General features: G+C 40.5%; 1 protein-coding gene across 2 annotated transcripts; it reads right to left on the reverse strand.

The window, feature by feature from the left end:
• Positions 1-512: 512 nt before the first annotated feature.
• LOC138442566 (serine protease inhibitor Kazal-type 2-like) lies at positions 513-24,638 on the reverse strand. 2 transcript variants are annotated; one of them, XR_011257776.1, is made up of 5 exons: positions 24,487-24,638; positions 23,047-23,090; positions 11,785-11,894; positions 5,286-5,435; positions 513-719 (listed from the first exon to the last, which is right to left on the reverse strand). XR_011257776.1 is itself a non-coding variant. In XM_069594205.1 (4 exons), exons 1-4 carry the CDS (start codon positions 24,539-24,541, stop codon positions 674-676), a joined length of 255 nt encoding a protein of 84 aa, XP_069450306.1. In that variant the 5' UTR covers positions 24,542-24,638; the 3' UTR covers positions 513-673. The 2 variants fall into 2 exon arrangements, 1 of the variants encoding a protein (XP_069450306.1); XM_069594205.1 differs by lacking the exon at positions 5,286-5,435.
• Positions 24,639-25,177: the final 539 nt, after the last annotated feature.

Here is a 25,177-nt window from a genome sequence, read left to right on the forward strand (position 1 = left end):
TCAAGTTGTGACACCCAAAATGCCTGTATAGTTCCAAAGGTCCTCTGGGGAAAATTCACCAGGGTTGAGAATCAATGCTCTCAAAGAAGGGAAAAAGCAATTTCCTGCATTAATCCTGAAGGAAAATTGTACTGAAAGGAGATTATCTTTTTGTATTTTGTATCTTGTGATGATTCTTTGACTTTACCAACTCTGGCTAAAGTCAGCTCCAGTATATCATATTATTTGTTCTGTGCAGAATGCTGTACCAGCTACACATACATTGTACTTTCAAGATTTAGAAGAATGAAGAAGAATAAACCTTGCCCTCTTGAAAATGACTCCACTTCTCCCTTAGTGAAATTCACCCTTGCTTGAGAGGAAAAGATCCACATGAGGATGCTGAGTGAGAATGGATAGTCGATAGCGAACAGTGGTGATTAAATACAGTGCTGATTTTATTCCAACTAAATAAAGCAATGCGTAGGTCATCCGGGGCAATAAACTAAACTAAAAGGACAAAAGCCAAAAACGAGGATTTTGTAATTGTTTTATCAGTCACTGCCCTCTTACACAACTCATCTCAGAAAATCTCATGCAAAGAAATACAGGAAAAGGGAAACGCGGGAAATGAAGTTCATTTAGTGTGCAGTGGAAGGTGGTTTCTCCAATTCCTCTTCTGTGAACTGCTCCATTAGCATGGTCCACTTCGGATTATTTTAATATCATGACCATCATCCCTGCAAATTGAACAACCATAAAAACACATTTATTATTAAATCCCTCCCTGCAACTGTCCTGAGTTCTTGTGGCTGGAATAAAAATAAAATGAACCCAAGACAGATTCCCAGGAAGAAAAGCAATTTTAATTCTTGTGCATGGAGGTCTCATAGAAATGAGACTTAATAAGTGACCAAAGCAGACAGCTTTTATAGTTTTTACTTTTTAGACAAACAATACATTTGTGAGGAATTAAAGAGGACAAAGAAACTTAGGCTTTGGCTGCTTAAAACTAGTAAAGAATCTGTAACAGTTTCTGCTCACGGTAGTAAATAACAAAAACCTCAAAGACCATGAACAGAACTAAAATCTGTTTTATAGTGTGTATTATAGTTTCTGCTGAAAGATGATTTTCTTTCTACAATTATTACCAAAGATGGCCAAATCAGACTAATTTTTTCATAAAATAAATCTAGATCCAATAAACTTGGCCTGGTTGTTTACATAAGTACAGCAAGAATAGTGATTGACCACATAGACTCTTAAATCTGCTTTACTGGAACCTTTTATGAGGAACCTCAGATTGAATTTTTAATAGCCTCTCAAGGATAAGAAGCCAAGCCAAGCATTCAGCAACAGACTTTGTCTGCAATAGATATAGATTCGGGTGAATTCCTCTCTTTACACAAGACTCCAAAGCACACTGTTTCCTAAAGGTCCCAGGAAATGACCTTCCTTACCTGGTAAGGCTGCTGGGAAACCTGAAAGTAAGATTCCAGGCTGTTTTTCCAAAGGGCTTTGTTAGCTCCATAAAGTCAACCTTAGTTCCTCAAAGCTATCTGGTCATATCTGAGTCTATGCATATCTCTCACCAATATGACATTCCAGTCAAAGCTCTGATACTATGATCAATGTTTCCAACTGTGTTATAAGAAAAGCAGATTCTTACTGAACTTATGCAAATAACTATATTGCCAAGAAAAAAGAATCCTCACTGAGAGTTTCTGACTTCTGAAATGTTTCAGTGCTGCTTACAAATGTATAGTGGACCAAATTGCTCTGTCATAGTTAGCTTAAGAGAAAAGACAAAAAGATTTCCTTAAATCTGGAGAAAACATTTTTAAAACTCAGCAATGTTTCATTTTAATAAATAATAAAAAATTACAATTATCTTCCTCAGTTTATTTAGTCTCATAGTGAATTCTTGTTCCACTTGATCTTCTGTTAAAAAATTTCTGAAGCCATCAATTTCTCCATTAGGGTTCTGTAAATTCTTACCCAGGTATGATTTGAAAGTCATCAGACACCTATATTCTAGAATATTTGTTAGATTTCTTCTCATGAATTTCCCTGAAAATAAAACACATTTGCAGAAAGCCTTTGTAGAAGCATCTGAGTAAAAGAGTAACTGTGTGTAAATGACAAATGACTTTAAAATGTCCACTATTGAAGATCTGATTCATTATAATGGAATTGATAAGAAAATTTGGTTATCTCTAAGACCTATCATTTTAAGATAATAACTAGAATTATGGCTAACATATAATGACATATCCAAAGTTTAGGGATTTCATTTATTTTCTAGAACATTTATGTTAATAACATTTATCCATATAATACAACCTAAGAGGGTTTATCATTTACTTGATAAATGCTTCCTTTGTAATTTAACATAAAAAAGAAGCCTAATTAGTTTAATAGCTCTTTTATAAGTACAGAAAATAAATTTTTGAGGTATCCAGGGGCCCTGTGGAAAACCCCAAAGTCATTTCCAGTTCAATAAGAGTTCATTTGGAATTTTGCAGTTTGTCAAACATATCAAACATTTTTGAAACACTTGGTCAAACAGGATCATTGGTCACTGTGAAACAATATTTAGCTATCCATATAATCAGTGATAAACATGTCCCTGGCAAATACAGAAAGCTAAATAGTTGTAAAAAGCTTTAGTTCTTTTAATATTGAAAAGACTTAGGAGTTTTTTTTGTGGGTGTCTTCTAAGTGATCAAAAACCTGATAAAGACAAAGTATAGAATCTGGTTTTCTAGACAGATATATTAAAGGTAAAGAAAACTTTTTTTTTCTTTTACAATTTCTTATTAAGACTAGACCAACAAGAGAACTTTGTACTTTTGAACAAGAAAACTTTTTAACAGAGATAAACACCAGATTTTAATTTTGTACCAGTTTACTTTTGATATTCCTTAATTAAACTCATTCTAGTCTTAGTCCTGATCACACATAAAATGCCTTAAGATTATTTTTTCATAAGCTTTTTGTAATTTTCTATGTTCATTTTATTTGTCCCTTGTTTTCTTTCACATTTAGAAATAGCCAGCTTTAGGACAAAATCTCTTTAAAACAAAGGCACCTCTTTACCTTTTCTTAGCCCAAAACACTTAATACTTTTTTTTCATTTCTGGAACCTTTAACTGCATATATTAATTAGAATTATTAATCCTTTGAAATCTAAATTTGGGGGGGGAATAATGAAGTAAACAACTGTGAACCATATTTTGTGACTTGGCAAACATAAGTATATTTCTTAATTTTTAGAAATAAACCCCACTTCATGGCACAATTTTTCAATAAAGCACAAGAGGGACCTCCCTGGTGGTCCAGTGGTTAAGAATCCTCCTTGCAATGCAGGGGACATAGGTTCAATCCCTGGTTGGGGAACTAAGATCCCACAGGCCACAGAGTGACTAAGCCCACAGCTACTGAGCCTGCATACTCTAGAGTCCAAACACCACAATTAGAGAGTCCATGTACCACAGCTGGAGAGTTTGTGCACTGCAACGAAAGATCGCATGGTGCAACGAAGATCCCACATGCTCCAACATTTCCTTTTTGGAAATGATACAGATATCCAATGACCACCCATCATTTAACTTACCACACTCTAAGGGTATAAATTAAATTACTGAAGAATTTAGAAAATGAAGTTTACTCACAGAGATGGCTAACATCTTTTATTATTTGTGAGGACTTAAGCTCTGTATTTGCCCTTGACAAGCAGTTGTAGAGGGGTGTGATTTACTCAAATTTGGGCAAGAGATCCTTTCAGCAGTTTGTGTTTTAAAAGGCATCTTTCCTTCTTTATCTTTTTCGGTTTCAGATTCTACCAATTCAGCCAATGGAAGATTAGTCTCAGGCAAGGTGGGCTGTGTTTACATTTCAAAGATATGACAATATAACCTTTAAAGCCAAAGAAAGGCCTTTTAAGTTCAGTTTTCTCGTAGGAGTTTTGGATTATATTTATCTATTATTACAAGCCTTAGGGTAATTATTATTTTAAAATAATTTTTAAAGTACAGGACAGTTTTGCTCCAATATTGTGATCTTCTATAATATCTAGAAGGCATTTTAAGAGGAACAGGTAAGCTTTTGGGAATTGTAAAAACAAGTGGGTCTTGATTTGTTTCTACAGTTGCATTTCTAATTTTGTAGTTTTGCAAGACAAAAAAAAAATTGTTTCTATTAGCCTTTGATAATTGTTTGTATTAAGCTTCCAGCTAATCTACTTCCTGGTTATTCCTAGGAGGACCTGAGGAATTGTAGAGGAGGTGGGCAATTTTTTTAAAGGGGAATTAATGTGGGATCTTACTTTTAAGTCTAATTTCTGTTTTTTCATCTTAATAAAGGACTCTCTAAGGCTCACCATTATAGTTTATTTTTCCTTTCAATTTGTTCCTCTCATAAGTACCAAGAACAGTTACTTACGATGAGAGCTTTCAAAATTTTTTCCTCTTAAATACAACCTATTAAAGGATCTTTTGACCTATGGCTGATTAATGTTGATATATGGTAGAGACCAACATAATACTGTAAAGCAATTATCCTCCAATTAAAAATAAATTATTTTTTTTAAAAAAAGGATCCTTGTCCATTGATGATTAGGATTTTATATTAATTTCAAATATAGACTCAAACCAGTAAGCCTTTTTTATGGCTTAACAAAAGATAAAAAGGTGTTTCCAAGGATATAGCTCTCACATGATTAGAAAGTTCACTCACATTGTTAGTGTAAGAAAATAAGGCAATGAAAGTTGAGACAACAACAGCCCATTATGGATAGGGACCCCATGACAAAGTCCCCTGAGAGCTGGTATGGCCAAAGAGAGTACTGACTTTGTGTCTCAGAACTTAAGTCTAGTCAACTGGCCACCAGATACACCTTTCAAATGGCAGAGCTCTCAGAACATAAAACAAGATGGAAGAACACATCTCATCTGGTTTTATATGGAAGACCCACATGAAGGTTGTTTTAAGTAGATGCAGGTCTGGTGAGAACCATTAACTCACCAGTCTGTGAGGCCAGCTCAAACAACAGGCATATAGGGCCTGTGCCTGCATGCTGCCCTATAGTTCTTCCTCCTTATGGCAAACAACAGAGACAAAAAGCAGTGACCATCTCTGAGAAGAAAAGAATTTCCAAGAGTTACTAAATACAAGGAGCTAACTCGACAAATATTTTCTCCTGCTAATCTAAATTTAGAGAGGAAATAAGGAACTCTCGCTAACTTCCCCTTCCACCAGACCTTGCAGGGAGAGATCCAGGAAGCTGAGGTGGTAAGAAATCTTACCTTCTGCTGGTCTTTATCAGAGGGCCCAGGATCTCTCAGCTGCAGTAGCCTCAGGGCGGGAAGTGAGTTCCAACCAGGCTCCTCCTGGCTCACCAACTGTCAGGGTAGAAGAAATTTCTCCCTCTACCCTCTTGAGTTCTTGTGGCTAGACTAGTAATAAAATGGACACAAGACAGATTAACAGGAGAAAAAGAAAAATTTTTATTCAGGGTGCACAGAGCTCTCATGGAAATGGGACCTAATAAGTGACCAAAACAGGCAGCTTTTATTCTTTTTAGACAAAGAAGCAATACATTTGTGAGGAATTGATAAGACAAAGAAACTTAGGCTTTGGGTACTTACTAAGTGAAGAATCTGTACACAGTTTTGGCTTGGGATAGTAAATTTAAAAAGTAACAAAGCTTGTTTATAAAGGCTTTTTAGCTTTAAATTCCCAATCTCTGATATAAGTGTCCTTCAGAGGAAGGAAGTGCATCTTTCACATGACATTAATTTCCTGCTTTCAGGGAGAGAGAAGGGTCAAAGCGTCCCTCATGCATTGGCTCTTTCTTAAGCAACTTTAATACACAATATTTAATATGCTATGGTGGCACATTTTGGGGTAGCCTGCCCGGGGCCACCATATTGAAACGTTATCTGTCATATTGAAACTGCCCTACACTATTTGTACTAAAAAGACCCATGTCATTATACATTATATTCTCTCCAGGGTGACAGTCACTTTTAAAGCTAAATCTAGCAAACAATGAGGGTGAAAGCCCAACTCTGCTATTTTTGCACAGAGAACTGTTAACATTTCCAAGAAATCACTCTTGAGAAGACCTAGGTAACTCACTTAAGACTGAGGTCAAAGAATGGACCCCTAAAATTCAAACCAGCATACCTGGAGGAGAAGTTATGGTCACATGAGCTGGTCAGGTGTTCTACAATAAGGGAATCAGATGTAATATATTTATTACTAAACATTCTACCAGATAGAGTTATTAAGACCTATTTTCCAGCTGATAGTGCAGGGTGTGTAGGTTGCCTGTACATACCTTCTGACTTTAAAAAACAATATTCTGCCACAGAGTTTAACTACTCTTGTATATTGTTTTTTTAATTTTTATTTTATATTGGCGTATAACTGATTTACAATGTTGTTTTAGTCTCAGGTGTACAGCAAAGTGATTATTTTTCTTTTTAGGTTATTACAAAATAATACCTATACATATATCCATCCTTTTTCAGATTTATTACAGAATATTGAGTGAAGTTCCCTGTGCTGTACAGTGAAAGTGAAGTCGCTCAGTTGTGTCCGACTCTTTGCAACCCCATGGACTGTACCTCCCAGGCTCCTCTTGTCCGTGAGCTTTTCCAGGGTTGCCATTTCCTTCTACAGGGGATCTTCCCAACCCAGGGATCAAACCCGGGTCTCTCGCATTGTAGGCAGACGCTTTACCACCTGAGCCACCAGTGCTGTACAGAAGGTCTTATTAATTATCTATTTTATATATGTTGCTGCTACTGCTAAGTCACTTCAGTTATGTCTGACTCTGTGCGACCCAACAGACGGCCTCCTACCAGGCTCCTCTGTCCCTGGGATTCTCCAGACAAGAACACTGGAGTGGGTTGCCATTTCCTTCTCTAATGCATGAAAGTGAAAATTGAAAGTGAAGTCACTCAGTCGTGTCTGACTCTTGGCGACCCCATGGACTGCAGCCTACCAGGCTCCTCCATCCATGGGATTTTCCAGGCAAGAGTACTGGAGTGGGGTGCCATTTTATATATAGTGGTGTGCATATGTTAATCCCAAACTCCTAATGTATCCCTCCTCCCACCTTTCCCTTTTGGTAACCATAAGTTTGTTTTTCAAGTCCATGAGTCTGTTTCTGTTTCATAGATAAGTTCATTTGTATCATTTTTAAGATTGTACATATAAGTGATATCATGGTATTTGTTTTTCTGTGTCTCTCGGTCCATCCATGTTGCTGCAAATGGCATTATTTCATTCATTTTTATGGCTGAGTAGTATTGAATATATACCACATTTTCTTTATCCATTCCTCTGTTGATGGGCTATTTAGGCTGCTTCCATGTCTTGACTATTGCTGCTGTGAACATAGGGGTACATGTATCTTTTCAAATTATGGTTTTCTCCAAATATATGCCCAGGAATGGGATTACTGGATCATATGGTAGTTCTGTTTCTGTTTTTTTGAGGACACTCCATAGTGGCTGTATCAATTTACATTTCCACCAACAGTGTTCAGTTCAGTTCAGCTCAGTCGCTCAGTCGTGTCCTGAATCGCAGCACGCCAGGCCTCCCTGTCCATCACCATCTCCCGGAGTTCACCCAGACTCACGTCCATCGAGTCCGTGATACCATCCAGCCATCTCATCCTCGGTTGTCCCCTTCTCCTCCTGCCCCCAATCCCTCCCAGCATCAGAGTCTTTTCCAATGAGTCAACTCTTCGCATGAGGTGGCCAAAGTACTTGAGCTTCAGCTTTAGCATCATTCCTTCCAAAGAAATCCCAGGGTTGATCTCCTTCAGAATGGACTGGTTGGATCTCCTTGCAGTCCAAGGGACTCTCAAGAGTCTTCTCCAACACCACAGTTCAAAAGCATCACAGGCTCGAAAAAGGACAGAAGTGGTATGGACCTAACAGAAGCAGAAGATATTAAGAAGAGGTGGCAAGAATACATGGAAGAACTGTACAAAAAAGATCTTCACGACCCAGATAATCATGATGATGTAATCACTAATCTAGAGCCAGACATCTTGGAATGTGAAGTCAAGTGGGCCTTAGAAAGCATCACTACGAACAAAGCTAGTGGAGGTGATGAATTCCAGTTGAGCTGTTTTAAATCCTGAAAGATGATGCGGTGAAAGTGCTGCACTCAATATGCCAGCAAATTTGGAAAACTCAGCAGTGGCCATAGGACTGGAAAAGGTCAGTTTTCATTCCAATTCAAAGAAAGGCAATGTCAAAGAATGCTCAAACTACCGCACAATTGTACTCATTTCACATGCTAGTAAAGTAATGCTCAAAATTCTCCAAGCCAGGCTTCAGCAGTACGTGAACCGTGAACCAACAGTGTAGGTGGAACTTTTCTCCAACTCCCTTTTCTCCTTTTATGGCTGTAAGCATTTGCTTTATATATTGAGATGCTCTTATGTTGGATACATATATATTTACAGTTGTTATGTCTTCTTGGATTGATCCCTTGATCATTATGTAGTGTCCTTCTTTGTCTCTTTGAACAGTCTTTATTTTACAGTCTATTTTGTCTTACATAAGTACTGCTACTCTAGCTTTCCTTTGCTTCCCATTTGTATGAAATACCTTTTTCCATACCCTCCCTTACAGTCTGTATGTGTTCTTGTATCTGAAGTGAGTCTCTAGTAGACAGCAAGTATATGGCACTTTTTTTTTCATCCGTTCCACCAGTCTATGTCTTATGGTTGGAGCATTTAATCCATTTACATTTAAGCTAATTATCTATCAGTTCAGTTCAGCCACTCAGTCATGTCCGACTTTTTGTGACCCCATGGACTGCAGCATGCTAGGCCTCCCTGTCCATCATCAGCTCCCAGAGCTTACTCAAACTCATGTCCATTGAGTCAGTGATGCGATCCAACCATCTCATCCTCTGTTGTTCCCTTCTCCCCCCACCTTCAATTTTTCCCAGCATCAGGGTCTTTTCCAATGAGTCAGTTCTTTGCATCAGGTGGGCAGTTATGTATATGTATGGTCTTATTGCCATTTTGTTAATTGTTTTGGGTTTGTTTTTGTTGGTCTTTTTTCTTCCCTTCCTCTTTTGTTCTCTTTAGAGTTGTATTTGGATTGCTTTTTTCTGTGTGTGTATCTGTTGTAGATTTTTGGTTTGTGCTTATATGAGGTTTTATATATCAGTCTATATAGATAGATAGATAGATAGATAGATAGAGATATATACAGGATTGTTTTAAGGTGCTGGTCACTTAATTTCAAATACATTTCCAGTACCCTGCATTTGTACTCTCCTCTTCTCACAGTTGCTGTTTTGACTTCACGTTTGTGTGCAGATGATTTCCTACCTTTACTGTGTGTTTGCCTTTACCAGTGAGCTGTGCCATTGGTAATTTTCTTGTTTCTAGTTGTGGCCTTTTCTTTCTCATCTAGAGAAGTTCCTTTAGTATTTGTTGTAAAACTGGTTTGGTGGCACTGAATTATCTTAGCTTTTGCTTACCTATAAAGCTTTTGATCTCTCTGTCAGATCTGAATAAGAGCCTTGCTGGGTAGAATATTCTTGGTCCTAGGTTTTCTCCTTTCATCACTTTTAAATACACACTCCCTTCTGGCCTGCATAGTTTTTGCTGAAAAAAATCAACTGATAATCTTATGGGGATACTCTTGTATGTCATTTGTTGCTTTTCTCCTTTCGTTTATTCTTTTTATTCCTTTATTTCCTCTGTCTTTAATTTTTATCAGTTTGATTTATATGTGTCTTGGCATATTCCCCCTTGTGTTTATCCAGTATGGGGCTCTCTGCACTTCCTTGACTTAAATGAGTGTTTCCTTTCCCGTGTTAGGGAAAATTCTGGTTATTATCTCTTCAAGTATTTTCTCAGGCCCTTTCTCTCTCTCTTCTCCTCCTAGGACCCCTATAATGCAAAATATTGATGCATTTCATATTGTCACAGAGGTCTCTTAGACTGTCTCATTCTTTTCATTCTTCTTTATTTTGTTCTGCAGCAGTGTTTTCTACCAGTATGTCTTCCAGCTCATTTATTTATTCTTCTGCCTTATTTATTCTGCTATTGATTCCTTCCAGTGTATTTTTCATTTCACTTATTGTATCGTTCATCGCTGTTTGTTTATTCTTTAAATCTTCTAGCTCTCTGTTAAACATTTCTTATGTCTTCTCATCTATGCTTTCATTCTTTTTCTGAGATCTTGGATCATCTTTATTATTATTATTCTGAATCCCTTTTTAGGCAGATTGCCTCTCTCTACCTTTCACTTAGTTGTTTCTCTGGGGTTTCATTTGGTTTCTGCATCTGAAACCTATTCCTCTCCTATTTTATTTTGTCTAACTACCCATATTTGTGGTCTCTGTTCCTCAGGTTGCAGAACTGGAGTTCTTGCTTCTGATGTCTGTCCCCTGGCAGATGAGGTTGATCCAGGGGCTTGTGCAGGCTTTCTAGTGGGAGGAACTGGCACCTACCCACTGGTGGGTGGAGTTGGGTCTTGTCCCTCTGGTACACAGGCTGTGTCAAGGGATGTATTTATAGGCAGATGTTGGTGAAGGACAACTGTAAGCACCTTGTCTGCTGATGGGTGGGGCTGCCAGCTATTGGGTGGGGCCGGGAATCTTTGCCAAAATGGTGACTTCTAGGAGAGCTCATGCCAATGAATGTTCCACGAAGTCTCTGCCACCAGTGTTCTTGTTCCCCAGTGAACCACAACTGATCCCTGCCTCCCCAGGAGACCATCCCAGACCCAGAGATATGTCAGCTCAGGCTCCTATGGACTCATTGCTTTGCTCTAAGACTCAATATATGTGAAACTTTCTGTGTTCTCTCCAAGAGTGGAGTCTCTGTTCCTCCAGTCCTATGGCGATCCTCCACGCAAGCCTTGCTGATCTTCAAAGCCAGATGCTCTTGAATCTCCTCGTCTTGATGCTGGACTCCCCAGGCTGCAGAGCCTGACATGAGGGAGAACCTCTGCAATATAACTATTTTCCAGTTTGCGGATCATCCATTTGGAGGGTATGAGATTTAATTATATCATGAAAGCATGCCTGCTACTATTTTGTTGTGGCTTCTTCTTTAAATGTAGAATATCTTTTTTGGTTGGCTCCAGTTTTTTCTGTCAGTGGTTGTTCAGCAGTTAGTTGTGATTTTGGTATTTTCCTTAGAGGACATGCGCTTAAGTCCTACCACTTTGCCATCCTGTCTCCTGAGGGACAAAGCATTCTTGATGGTCTGGGACATCCCTGCTCCCCTTCCTGCTATGCCAGGATGGGTGGAACTGATAATGGGCTAAGGTTTTCTACATAGCAGTGCCTCAGTTCCATACATCTGCCTCAAAACCCAGATATAGCTATCATTCCTTCCCTTGTTTTCTTTCATTCCTCTGAAAACACACTGAATCATAACCCTGGAACTGTCCATAGACACTGCATGACAGATCCAGGTCTTCTTTCTTGGTGCTCAGCACAGACTTGAATGATGGGGCTGCAAGCAGCACCACTGCTACAATCCTAAATAAAATTTGGGAAACTACCCATCCCTGGATAGTACATTACTTAATTATCTCATCTATAATTGATTAATCACACACTTCTTTTTCTAACCTTGACCTAGAAAATACACTGAAAGATTCTGGGTCTTTTTAAATGTCAGTCTTAAAACAGAGCTACTTATGTCACATTTGATTCTTATGTCCAAGAAGAGTCACAACTTGCTAAGTAATCAAAATGCAAGAGAAGAACTAAAGAAAATGTGCCTAGTTTATATTATAAAATTGTTACCTGATTTTCATGCACAGAATACACTCATTGGGATAAGTGGACATGTCGCTTCCACACACAGGGCTAAAGTCCCTGGGACATCCTGGTAATTTATACTGATCGCAGTTTGGCTAGAAAAGAGAAAGGAAGACAGAAATTGGAGAATAACTTGAGATATTCTCATCATACAGCAGTTTAGAGGAAGACAAAGCCCTAAGTTTCCCTAGATTTCCTGGAAATATCCTACAAAAAGATTGTTTTTTCCACACAAAAATATGTTTTTTCTAATACAAAAATCAGATGGTGTGTTGAAGCAATGGATCAATATCTTCTATGTAAGAAAAGGACCTCAAAAGAAGGTTCAATATAGCTGATTTTTAAAATGAAAGTCCAAGACTTGCCACCAAACCTACTTAACTATCTATCCTCCAGCTTCCTAACTTACTCTTCACTACCACCTACATGAGAATGGCCTGTTTCATTGCACCTAATCTCTTGGCATAACACCCAGACATTCTCATGAATCTAATCTTTTTCTCTGGACTTTTAATATACTGGCATTTGAACAACATCATTAAAGAAAGTAATACGTCCAGAATTAGCCTTTGGGGTCGTTATGGGTTTAACTGTGTCCACTCAGAGAGATGTGTTAAAGTCCTAACCCCTAGCACCTCAGAATGTGACCTTATTTGGAATTAGGGTCTTTATATAGGAAATTATGTTAAAATAAGTTTAGGAGAGTGGGTCCTAATCTAATATGACTGGTGTTCTTATAAAAGGGAAAGTTTGGAAACAGAGTCACACCCACAGAGAAGATCATGTGAAGACACCAAGAGAATGCCATTTACAAGACAAGGAATGCCTGAGACTACCAGATACTGGGAGAGAGGAATGGAACAGATTCTCCTTCCCAGCCCTTAGAAGGAACCAACCCTGCTGACACCTTGAGTTTGGACATTCAGCCTTGAGAACTGTGAGACAACCCGTTTCTGTTGTTCAAGTTACCCAGTTTGTGACTTTATTACAGCAGCCCTTACAAACTGATATTGGATCATGGAACTCCACCCTCAGATTCAACGGAATTGAGGCCAGAGAGGTAATATGTCTTGCTCATAGCCTCTAGTCTCCAGCAGGACCAAGACTAGAACTGGTTACAGTGGTCACACCATAGCGTGCAGAGGCTCACTCTAATAACAGGTTGAATATATGACCTGCTGTATTTGTTTTGTTTTAGTAATAGTGATCGTCTTTCCTCACTTCAGAACAAGTGTTTAGTATTCTGAATAAATGAAATATACCTTTTTCTTCATATTATATGGATTCGTAGAGACCTAAGTAGGACAGGGCATTGGCCAAACTCTGAACTAAAGAAAAACTTTTAACCCTTTCCATCCTCTGTTCAGCCTTCTATCTCCTTCTAGGAGCCTGATGTGCTCTTCCTGCTCTAGGCTTACTAAGATGATGGCTTCCAGGACAGCTTCCACAGGAGACTAGATACCCTTTTTCCAATGAGATTAGGAAGACTTGTAATTGGTCATTTTATTGAAAAAGTCAATTAAAGCAGGGAAACAATAACAAAAAATACATACTCTAAGCATTTTCTCTTAAAACATAAAAGAAAATAGGATTGCCAATCTTTTTGATGTAAGACAATGACAAGGCACAGGGCCAGGGGTAATACCACTTACACTGAGAACCTCCCTTGCAGGTAGGTATGACCACACGATCAAGATTAGGCTGACCAGATACAAATGGGATTATTGTATAGTTGCTTATGAGGACCTCCTTTAAAGGAAAATTGAGCCTGTCCTCTGCTTCCCCTAATTTTTAGTCTCCTTTGTCCATTCCTCTATCCTGTTCTTGGGTGCATGAAACCCTTCCCTTTATAGACCAGGACGACAAAGGCCACATCCTAAGATGGCAGCTCTGTGAGCTGTTATTTAGAATCCATGTTACTTGCAGCTGAATCTAATCCTACCTGACACCAGACCTAAGACTTTTCCTATTAATGTTTCAACTAATTGAGTTCTATATACTATCACTGCAAAAATCATACCCATAATAAATCACCTATGATTTCTTGTTTAGTTTTGTTTAGAAGGGATTTCTCAACTGCACTCATATTTTGGACCAGATAATTCTTTGCTGTGTGAGGTTGTCCTGTACATTGTAGGATGTTTTAGTATTGTCTTTGTTCTTTATCTTCACAGAAAACTAGCCAATCTAATCATACTAGGACCACAGCCTTGTCTAACTCAATGAAACCAAGCCATGCCTGCAGGGCAACCCAAGAAGAGCGGGTCATGGTGGAGAGGCCTGACAGAATGTGGTCCACTGGAGAAGGGAATGGCAAGCCACTTCAGTATTCTTGCCTTGAGAACCCCATGAGCAGTATGAAAACGCAAAATGATAGGATACCAAAAGAGGAACTCCCCAGGTCATTAGGTGCCCAATATGCTACTGGAGATCAGTGGAGAAATAACTCGAGAAAGAATGAGGGGATGGAGCCAAAGAAAAAACAATACCCAGCTGTGGATGTGACTGGTGATAGAAGCAAGATCCGATGCTGTAAAGAGCAATATTGCATAGGAACCTGGAATGTCAGGTCCATGAATCAAGGCAAATGAAAGTGGTCAAAAAAGAGATGGCAAGGGTGAACGTCGACATTCTAGGAATCAGCAAACTAAAATGGACTGGAATGGGTGAATTTAACTCAGATGACCATTACACCTACTATGCAGGCAGGAATCCCTCAGAAGAAATGGAGTAGCCATCATGGTCAACAGAAGAGTCCGAAGTGCAGTACTTGGATGCAATCTCAAGAATGACGGAATGATCTCTCTTTGTCTCCAAGGCAAACCATTCAATATCACTGTAATCCAAGTCTATGCCCCCACCAGTAATGCTGAAGAAACTGAAGTTGAACGGTTTTATGAAGACCTACAAAATCTTTTAGAACTAACACCCAAAAAAGATGTCCTTTTAATTATAGGGGACTGGAATGCAAAAGTAGGAAGTCAAGAAACACCTGGAGTAACAGGCAAATTTGGCCTTGGAATGCGGAATGAAGCAGGGCAAAAACTAATAGGTTTTGCCAAGAAAATGCACTAGTCATAGCAAACACCCTCTTCCAACAACACAAGAGAAGACTCTACACATGGACATCACCAGATGGTCAACACCGAAATCAGACTGATTATATTCTTTGCAGCCAAAGATGGAGAAACTCTATACAGTCAACAAAAACAAGACCAGGAGCTGACTGTGGCTCAGATCATGAACTCCTTATGGCCAAATTCAGACTTAAATTGAAGAAAGTAGGGAAAACCGCTAGACCATTCAGATATGACTTAAATCAAATCCCTTATGATTATACAGTGGAAGTGAGAAACAGATTTAAGGACCTAGATCTGATAGACAGAGTGCCTGAAGAACTGTGGACTGAGGTTCATGACACTGTACAAGAGACAGGGATCAAGAACATCCCCATGGAAAAGAAATGAAAAAGGCAAAATGGCTGTCTGGGGAGGACTTACAAATAGCTGTGAAAAGAAGAGAGGCAAAAAGCAAAGAAGAAAAGGAAAGATATAAGCATCTGAATGCAGAGTTCCAAAGAAAGCAAGAAGAGATAAGAAAGCCTTCAGCAATCAATGCAAAGAAATAGAGGAAAACAACAGATTGGGAAAGACTAGAGATCTCTTCAAGAATATTAGAGATACCAAGGGAACATTTCATGCAAAGGTGGGCTCGATAAAGGACAGAAATGGTATGGACCTAACAGAAGCAGAAGATATTAAGAAGAGGTGGCAAGAATACACAGAAGAAATGTACAAAAAGATCTTCACGACCCAGATAATCATGATGATGTAATCACTAATCTAGAGCCAGACATCTTGGAATGTGAAGTCAAGTGGGCCTTAAAAAGCATCACTACGAACAAAGCTAGTGGAGGTGATAGAATTCCAGTTGAGCTGTTTCAAATCCTGAAAAATGATGCTGTGAAAGTGCTGCACTCAATATGCCAGCAAATTTGGAAAACTCAGCAGTGGCCACAGGACTGGAAAAGGTCAGTTTTCATTCCAATTCCAAAGAAAGGAAATGCAAAAAATGCTCAAACTACTGCACAATTGCACTCATCTCACATGCTAGTCAAGTAATGCTTAAAATTCTCCAAGCCAGACTTCAGCAATACGTGAACCGTGAACTCCCTGATGTTCAAGCTGGTTTTAGAAAAGGCAGAAGAACCAGAGATCAAATTGCCAACATCCGCTGGATCATGGAAAAAGCAAGAGAGTTCCAGAAAAACATCTATTTCTGCTTTATTGACTATGCCAAAGCCTTTGACTGTGTGGATCACAATAAACTATGGAAAATTCTGAAAGAGATGGGAATACCAGACCATCTGACCTGCCTCTTGAGAAATCTGTATGCAGGTCAGGAACCAACAGTTAGAACTGGATATGGAACAACAGACTGGTTCCAAATAGGAAAAGGAGTCCATCAAGGCTGTATATTGTCACCCTGCTTATTTAACTTCTATGCAGAGTACATCATGAGAAACGCTGGACTGGAAGAAACACAAGCTGGAATCAAGATTGCTGGGAGAAATATCAATAACCTCAGATATGCAGATGACACCACCCTTATGGCAGAAAGTGAAGAGGAGCTAAAAAGCCTCTTGATGAAAGTGAAAGAGGAGAATGAAAAAGTTGGCTTAAAGCTCAACATTCAGAAAACGAAGATCATGGCATCTGGTCCCATCACTTCATGGGAAATAGATGGGGAAACAGTAGATACAGTGTCAGACTTTATTTTTTGTGGCTCCAAAATCACCGCAGATGGTGACTGCAGCCATGAAATTAAAAGACGCTTCCTCCTTGGAAGAAAATTTATGACCAACCTAGATAGCATATTCAAAAGCAGAGACATTACTTTGCCGACTAAGGTCCATCTAGTCAAGGCTATGGTTTTTCCTGTGGTCATGTATGGATGTGAGAGTTGGACTGTGAAGAAGGCTGAGCGCCGACCAATTGATGCGTTTGAACTGTGGTGTTAGAGAAGATTCTTGAGGGTCCCTTGGACTGCAAGGAGATCCAACCAGTCCATTCTGAAGGAGATCAACCCTGGGATTTCTTTGGAAGGAATAATGCTTAAGCTGAAGCTCCAGTACTTTGGCCACCTCATAGGAAGAGTTGACTCATTGGAAAAGACTCTGATGCTGGGAGGGATTGGGGGCAGGAGGAGAAGGGGACGACCCAGGATGAAGATGGCTGGATGGCATCATGGACTCGATGGTCGTCAGTCTGCGTGAACTCCGGGACATGGTGATGGACAGGGAGGCCTGGCGTGCTGCGATTCATGGGGTCGCAAAGAGTCGGACATGACTGAGCAGCTGAACTGAACTGATACTGTCTTTACATTTTTAATTAAAATAAGACTGGAAACTCTCATAAGGGGCTTGTGAACATAGCCACTTGAGTCTTGGTGAAAATATAACTCCATTGATGGGAAATAATCCACTTTATAGGAGAGAAGTCATACAAGACAGTAACCTACAACCAGTGATCGGTCTCCTGTGGAAATTATTCAGAGAGAAAGGACAGGGTCATTTGTGAGTTGCTTAAATGGAGGATTGCAGAGTGAATTTTCACTATTAACCCCATTTTCTGAAAGAAATTCACACCCAAGAAAAACTGAGTCATCTGAGCAAAATTATTATTGGGTACCTGTTGAGGTCCTTTAATGGACCAGAATCCGGTGGTCTGGAGTTGACGATAAGAAAGTAAAAGAGAGAGAGAAAGAGGCTGATATTCCTTGGTTTACACAGAAAACCAATAAAGCCCTTGACACGGAGCTTGCACTGCTTCACGCAGGCACAGGGCGCCCTCTCACCAAGGGTCTTTCAAGCCCAGGCAAGAAAGTGAGCTCAGCGGGCTTCTGCACTCCAAAGAATTAGCCAGAAAGAAAAAGAAAGACAGACACGGGGACCCAAGCTCTGATGGAACAAGGGTGTTTTATTCTACATAGTGTGGGTATATATACTGTCTTACAAGGTGGCTTGTTCAGCAAAGATAACGATCAAAAGTCCAGACTTACAAATTATCAAGGAAACATAAGGCAATCCATATCAAAGAGGGAGGGTCGGAAATAATCACTTTTACTGTATGGTTCATAAAAAGGAAGAGGGTCGTAAATAGTTACTTATCACCTATGGAAAAACTAACAAGGAAATGCATGCATTCCTCAGCCCCAGGAGTGGTTTGCCACTCCTCTTAATTCCTGAATATTCAGGAATTAATGAGGAACACAGGATTCATGACAGATCCAAAACAGCACACAAGAAGCCTCCTGTTAAATGCTTCCTGACAGGTACCCATTAAGTGCTGAAAATCTGGCACCAAACAATAAGACATCACAAAATATACAGTTTACTAGGGAGAGACAGACAATTACAATCCATTGCTATGATGGGGTAACTAAAAGCACTGGATCTGGAGTCAGATGCATAGATTGGAACTACAGTTTCACCATTTCCATGTGACCTTGGCCAGAGAGATAAGAATGGTACCCACTGTTAGTGCTGTAAAAGATTAAGTGAGTGATTCTATATAAAGAATTTAGAACGCTGATTGGTATCCTTTACTGTTGAAAGAAACTCAGTCTATGTCACCCCAAAATATGGCTCCTTGACATAGACATTACTTGGAGCTAAAGGCAGTCAATGCGCAGTTTTGACTTCCCCTTTTCTGCCTAAAGGCAGAATATAAATTCTCATTTACTAGAAATTATTCTGGTTTCTTATCAGCCCAGAAATGGCACCTAAAGAACCTGCAAACAAACTTTATTCCATTAGTTTCCTCCCATTATTTATCTTCCTACTGTTTGCCACTATTGGAAGCCTAAAACAATTTTCCTTTGTCCTGTCATTTATCTACAAACATTGTTATTCAGTCCCTAAATTATGTCCAATTCTTTGCAACCTCATGGACTATAGCCTGCCAGTCTCCTCTGTCCTTCACTGTCTCCCAGAGCTTGCTTAAATTCATGTCCATTGAGTCGAAGATGCTATCTAACCATCTCATCCTCTGCTGCTTCCTTCTCCTTTTTGCCTTCAGTCTTTCTCAGCATCAAGGTCTTTTGCAATGAGTCAGCTCTTTGCATCATGTGGCCAAAATACTGGAACTTCAGGTTCAGCAACAGTCCTTCCAGTGTATAGTCAGAGTTGATTTCCTTTAGGATTTACTGCTTTGATCTCCTTGCTGTCCAAGGGACTCTCAAGAGTCTTCTCCAGCATCACAATTTGAAAGCATCAATTCTTTGGCACTCAGCTTTCTTTATGATCTCTCACATCTGTACACAACTACTGGAAAAACCATAGGTTTGACTATATGGACCTTTGTTGGCAAAGTGATGTCTCTGCTTTTAACACACTGGCTAGATTTGTCATAGCTTTCCTTCCAAGGAACAAGCATCTTTTGATTTCATGGCTGCAGTCCCCAGCCACAGTGATTTTGGAGCCCAAGAAAATAAAACCTGTCACTGCTTCCACTTTTTCCCCTTCTATTTGTCATGAAGATGGGACCAGATGCCATGATCTTAGTTTTTTGAATGTTGAGTTTTAAGCTAGCTTTTTTATTTTCCTCTCTCACCCTCATCAAAAGGCTCTTTAGTTTCTCTTCACATTGGAGTGGTATCATCTCATATCTGAGGTTGCTGATATTTACCCAGCAATCTTGATTATAGTTTGTGAGTCATCCAGCCCAGCATTTCACATGATATACTCTGCATATAAATTAAATTAGCAGGGTAACAATATACAGCCTTTACGTACTCCTTTCCCAATTTGGAACCAGTCAGTTGTTCCATTTCCAGTTCTAACTGTTGCTTCTTGACCCATATACAAGTTTCTCAGGAGACAGGTAAGGTGGTCTGGAACTCCTGTCTCTAACAATTTTCCTTGGCTTGTTGTGATCCACACAGTCAAAGGCTTTAGTGTAGTCAATGAGGCAGAAGTTTTTTGAAACTCCCTTGCTTTCTTCATGAGCCAACGAATGTTGGCAATTTGAACTCTGGTTCCTCTACCTTTTCTAAACCCAACTTGTACATCTTGAAGTTCTTGGTTCATGTACTGTTGAAGCCAATCTTGAAGGATTTTGAGCATTACCTTGTTAGCATCTGAAATAAGTGCAATTGTACAGTAGTTGGAATATTCTTTGGTATTGCCCTTCTTTGGGACTGGAATGAAAACTGACCTTTTCCAGTCCTGTGGAAACACTGTGGCCAAGACTGGGTATTCCAAATTTGCTGACCTAATGAGTGCAGCACTTTAACAGCATCATAGTTTAGGACAGCTGGAATTCCATCACCTCCACTAGCTTTGTTTATAGTAGTGCTTCCTAAGGCCCACTTGACTTCACTCACACTCCAGTCTGGCTCTAGGTGAGTGATCACACCATTGTGGTTATCTGGCTCATTAAAATTTTTTGGTATAGTTCTTCTGTGTATTTTTGCTACCTTTTCTTAATCTCGTCTGCTTGTTAGGTCCTTACCATTTCTGTCCTTTATCATCCCCATCCTTGAATCAAAATATTTCCTTGATAGCTCCAATTTTCTTGAAGAAATCTCTAGTCTTACCTATTCTTTTTTTTCCCCTTTATTTCTTTGGATTGCTCATTTTAAGAAGGCCTTTTTATCTCTCCTTGCTATTCTCTGGAACTCTGCAATCAGTTGGGTGTATCTTTCACAAATTTATTGCTTTCTGTTAAATATGCAAGGTAAGGCAGATTTCTAAGCCCCCTCTTTGAGTTACACATTTCTGAGTACTCCCATGTGTATGCACAATACACTTGTTAATAAACATTTGTTTATTTTTCTCTGGTTAATCTCTCCTTTGTTGTATAGGCCCCAGCTGAAAACTTAGAAGGGCAGAGGGAAGATTTTTTTCCTCCCCTACACTAGTATGGTAATGATGATGATGCAGTATAGTTTGAATGGAAACAAAGAGAAAGTGCATTTATGTCTACTTTGGAGGAAGGAAACAGGGTGGGAAGGTTTTCTGGAAACCTTCATGTCTACACTGACATGAATACTCAGTTACCTTACCCACTGAGGTCAATATCCATGTATGTAAAATAATCATCTCTATTTATTTTACAAGGTCATTGTGAGAACAGAGATTGCATGTAAAAATGGACAGTGTCAGACCAGATATTAAAATAGAACCTAAAAAAAAAAAAAAGAACCTAAATAGCATATTCAAAAGCAGAGACATTACTTAGCCGACTAAGGTCCGTCTAGTCAAGGCTATGGTTTTTCCAGTGGTCATGTATGGATGTGAGAGTTGGACTGTGAAGAAGGCTGAACGCCGAAGAATTGATGCTTTTGAACTGTGGTGTTGGAGAAGACTCTTGAGAGTCCCTTGGACTGCAAGGAGATCAACCCTGGGATTTCTTTGGAAGGAATGATGCTAAAGCTGAAACTCCAGTACTTTGGCCACCTCATGCGAAGAGTTGACTCATTAGAAAAGACTCTGATGCTGGGAGGGATTGGGGGCAGGAGGAGAAGGGGATGACAGAGGATGAGATGGCTAGATGGCATCACTGACTCGACGGACATGAGTCTGAGTGAACTCCAGGAGTTGGTGATGGACAGGGAGGCCTGGCATGCTGCAATTCATGGGGTTACAAAGAGTCAGACACGACTGAGTGACTGAACTGAACTGATGACCCAAAACCTTAGCAAGCTAGCCAGGAAACCAACCCATTATTTAGAATAACCAGTCCAGGAAGCCAACATGCTGTGAAGGACTTGTAAGAAATCAGACTTGTAAGAAATCAGATAGCTATCTCTAGTGACATCCAGGTAGTCAAACAGTAAGCTATGTAACAGTTGGCCCCAAATGTCCAAGACTTAATTAACAACTGATATTTTCCTTAAATTTTACCCCTGCTTCCAATTCAGGCCCAATTAGAAAAATCCAAATATGCCCTCTGAATCATTCACATACTATGCCTGCCTTTAGTTTCCCACCTCCAGCCTCCCCATGCCAACAGCCTCAATCAAGGCACACGTGATGCCTTCCCTTTTTCCCATTATAAAGCTTTACCACTCCTCTGCCTTTGAGTCTCAGCTAAAACACAGGTGACATGACTGACTCACTTGCTACATCAAGCTCTGAATAACTAGCTCTTTCTTTTAAAATTAACTTTTTAAGATAATTGACATATAGTTATTTACAATGTTATGTTAGTTTCAGTGTACAGCAAAGTGATTCTTTTCTAGATTCTTTTCCATTATAGATCACTAATAGACATTGAATATAGTTCCCCATGCTATACAGCAGGTCCTTCTTGTTTATCTGTTATATATATATGAGTGTGTATATGTTAATCCCAAACTCCTAATTTATCCTTCCCTCCCCCTCCCACTTGGCAACCACAAGCCTGTTCTCCATATCTGAGTCTGTTTCTGTTTCATTGATAGGTTAATTTGTGTCATAGTTTAGATTCACATTTAAATGATATCACATGATATTTGTCTTTCTCTGACTTACTTCACTTAACATGATAATCTCTATGTCTATCCATATTGCTGCAAATGGCATTATTTTATTCTTTTTTATGGCTGAGCAATATTCCTCTGTGTTTGTGTGTGTGTAATCTTATTTTTTCACTCATCTGTCCATGGACATTTAGATTGCTTCCATGTCTTAGCTATTGTAAATAGTGCTGCAATGAACACTGGGGTACATGTTGAATAACTCCTTTTTCTTGTTCTCATTTGGTTGGTCTTCCTTTACTTTCACACAATCTAATTTATTAATATACATAAAATGTTTTGTACAGCGTATAATTATTAGGCCCAGGACCTTCTGAATCATCAAAGGAAACAAAGCCCTGAGGCTCCCAAGGTCTGCGCTGTTTCCTTTCTTTTTAAAAATTATTTTATTTATTTGGTTGTGCCAGGTTGCGGCATGTGGGATCTTGTTTGTGACATGCAACCTCTTAGTTACGGCACGTGTTTCCCTGACCAGGAATCAAACCCTGGCCCCCTGCATTGGGAGCTCTAAGTCTTAGCTACTGGACCACCAGGGAAGTCCCAAAGACCGAGCCTTTTTCAACCAAAATTTACACTGTATCAAAAAGCCTTTCTGATAATCTGATTTCTAAAGATTCAGTCAACTGTTTCCAAAGTGGCAGGTCAGACCTGAAAACCAGTCTCCAACTCCAACCTTTGTGGGCTTCATTGTATTAGTAGAAACAGTAAAAGTGGTTTCTTACTTACTGTTCTATGTTCTGAATGTTGACTAAATTGAGCATTCAAAGAGGCTGCAAGAAGAAAACAGACATTTTAAAGGATATGATTAAGGTCAATTCTTCTTCATAAGGGGTTTTCAAAATCCAGCTTGTAATGTATACAAGCTGCACCTTCTCCCTTTCTCTCCCATGTCCAGCTTTTGAAGAACTTCCAGAAAGTATATTCAGTTGTATTCTGACACCTCTCTTAACAGGCACACAGAAAATGTTTGGTACCAGTTCTATAACTGACCACTCTAATAGGTCTGCTTGAGAGAAGACTTTGGAGCTACATAACAAAAGTCAGAAAAGAGGCTCTCATGCCTTCCTCAGGGTTGGTGATCCTCTCCCCTCACCCTACCAGCCACTTCCTGAGGAGCCAGTGGACGTTTAGAGATCAGAGAGAACCTTCCCTGAGCCTCAGTGGGAGAATGCTTACCCAACCCTTGGAACAACAGCAGAAGAGGCCATGTCCCATGGTCCACCTACTGTTCCTTGAGGGGGGCTTCCAAGAGGAATAGGATGGCGCTTCAGCTGCGACAGAACTTAGTGCCGCTTTAGTCCCAGCAGAATGGGTCCCTGTATGCAGCAGGACATTCAGAGCCAGCGGAAGATGAACCCACAGCCCATACTGACCGACACCTACCTCAGAGGCATGCCAGCCAAGAGATGTGAGCACCAGCTAATTCAGAAAAATGGCTGCAGGAAGACCCTAACTACTGCCCCCAGGACTTCCCTAATGCCTCAGGATCCCTCCACAGCCCTCCACCATCAGGGACCATTTCCCCTCTCTTCCATCACAGTATTTAAGAAACAAAAAATCCATTTTCTCAGCTAAAGGAACCCAAAAGTCAGAGAAAGTAACTCAAAAATTCACGATATTGCTTTCTTTTGTTGCTCAGGATAATAAATACAAAGTTTACCACTAGATGTTACCATTTTAACTTCATTTTAAAGTGGGTGTCAAGTCTGGCTGGCCTGAGGCCCTTTTCTCATGAGCCCGAGTGCCTGGCACACTTGGCATTCACAATTCCTGACTCCTGTACATCTCCTGCCAAGGTTCTGTAGGGCCCCGGGTACATAAAAACTTGACTCCTGATCCTGGACTCCAGAAAATCTGCTTTAAGGGAGAAAGCGCAGGCAGCAGGGTCACTAGAAACGCCCAAGCAACAACACTGTGGCTCCACAATGTCACCCGCGCACACCCCCAGGTTCATGTCCTTAGACAACCGCGGGGCGGGCCTGCAACCGCCAGTAACGGGTGCGGGGAGGGGCAGTCGTTAGCGAGACCCCGTCTACACTTGATCTCAATCAAAAGGCCGAGAAGCGATGAGACCCCCCCCCTCCCTCCCACCCCCGCCCCGCCCCCCCCCCCCCCCAGGTAACTCTGCCGCTTCCCTTGGCTGCCAAACCCACTGGTGACCATTACCTGCCGAGTCCCCAACCAAGAATAACAGCACCAAGGGCAGCCCCACGAGCGCCATCCTCCCGCCTCGCTGGCGGTGGGGTCCCTATGTGCTCCAGCGCCTGCGCGCGCGACGCTGACTGCGCCCTCGGGTTGGACACGTGACCGAGGGCTGTGAAGGAAGGGCCGGTAGGAAGACGGAGGGCGAGCAGGGGAAAAGGAGGAACAGAGCAGGTTGGAGGAGGGAGGAGGGCCAGGAAAGGATGGGCGCGAGGAGAGGGTATGGAGGAAGTGGGGAAAGTAAGGTAGAGGAGGGTGGTTACTAGCTTCCCACTTCCCTACCCCCCACCTGCCCCGCCCCCAACCCTTCTGTAGGAGAAAGCGCCCCGTCCCTGCAGCGAACAAGAACGTTGTAAGAGCCCTGGATAACCTTGTGTCAGTCAACCCCAGGTTCTTCAGCGTCTTCTATGTCCCAGAAACTGTCTGGGGGCTGAACTTAACAAAGGAGGTCAGGGCTCTCTAGAAGCTTTTCTAGTGTAGGTATTGGGGATGGGGTTACATAGGGAACTCCAGAACAAGTGAATACAGTAATTTCCAAAATTAAGCTGGAGGCTGGAACCAGCTGCCACTGCCAGTGAAGGGCCAAAGCTGGGGCACCACTAAAAGAAACAGTGAGTCCCTCCTCTGTCACCCTGACTTGCGGTGTCTCCCATAC

Source organism: Ovis canadensis, chromosome 6, assembly GCF_042477335.2.
Source record: "Ovis canadensis isolate MfBH-ARS-UI-01 breed Bighorn chromosome 6, ARS-UI_OviCan_v2, whole genome shotgun sequence".
NCBI lineage: Eukaryota > Metazoa > Chordata > Mammalia > Artiodactyla > Bovidae > Ovis > Ovis canadensis.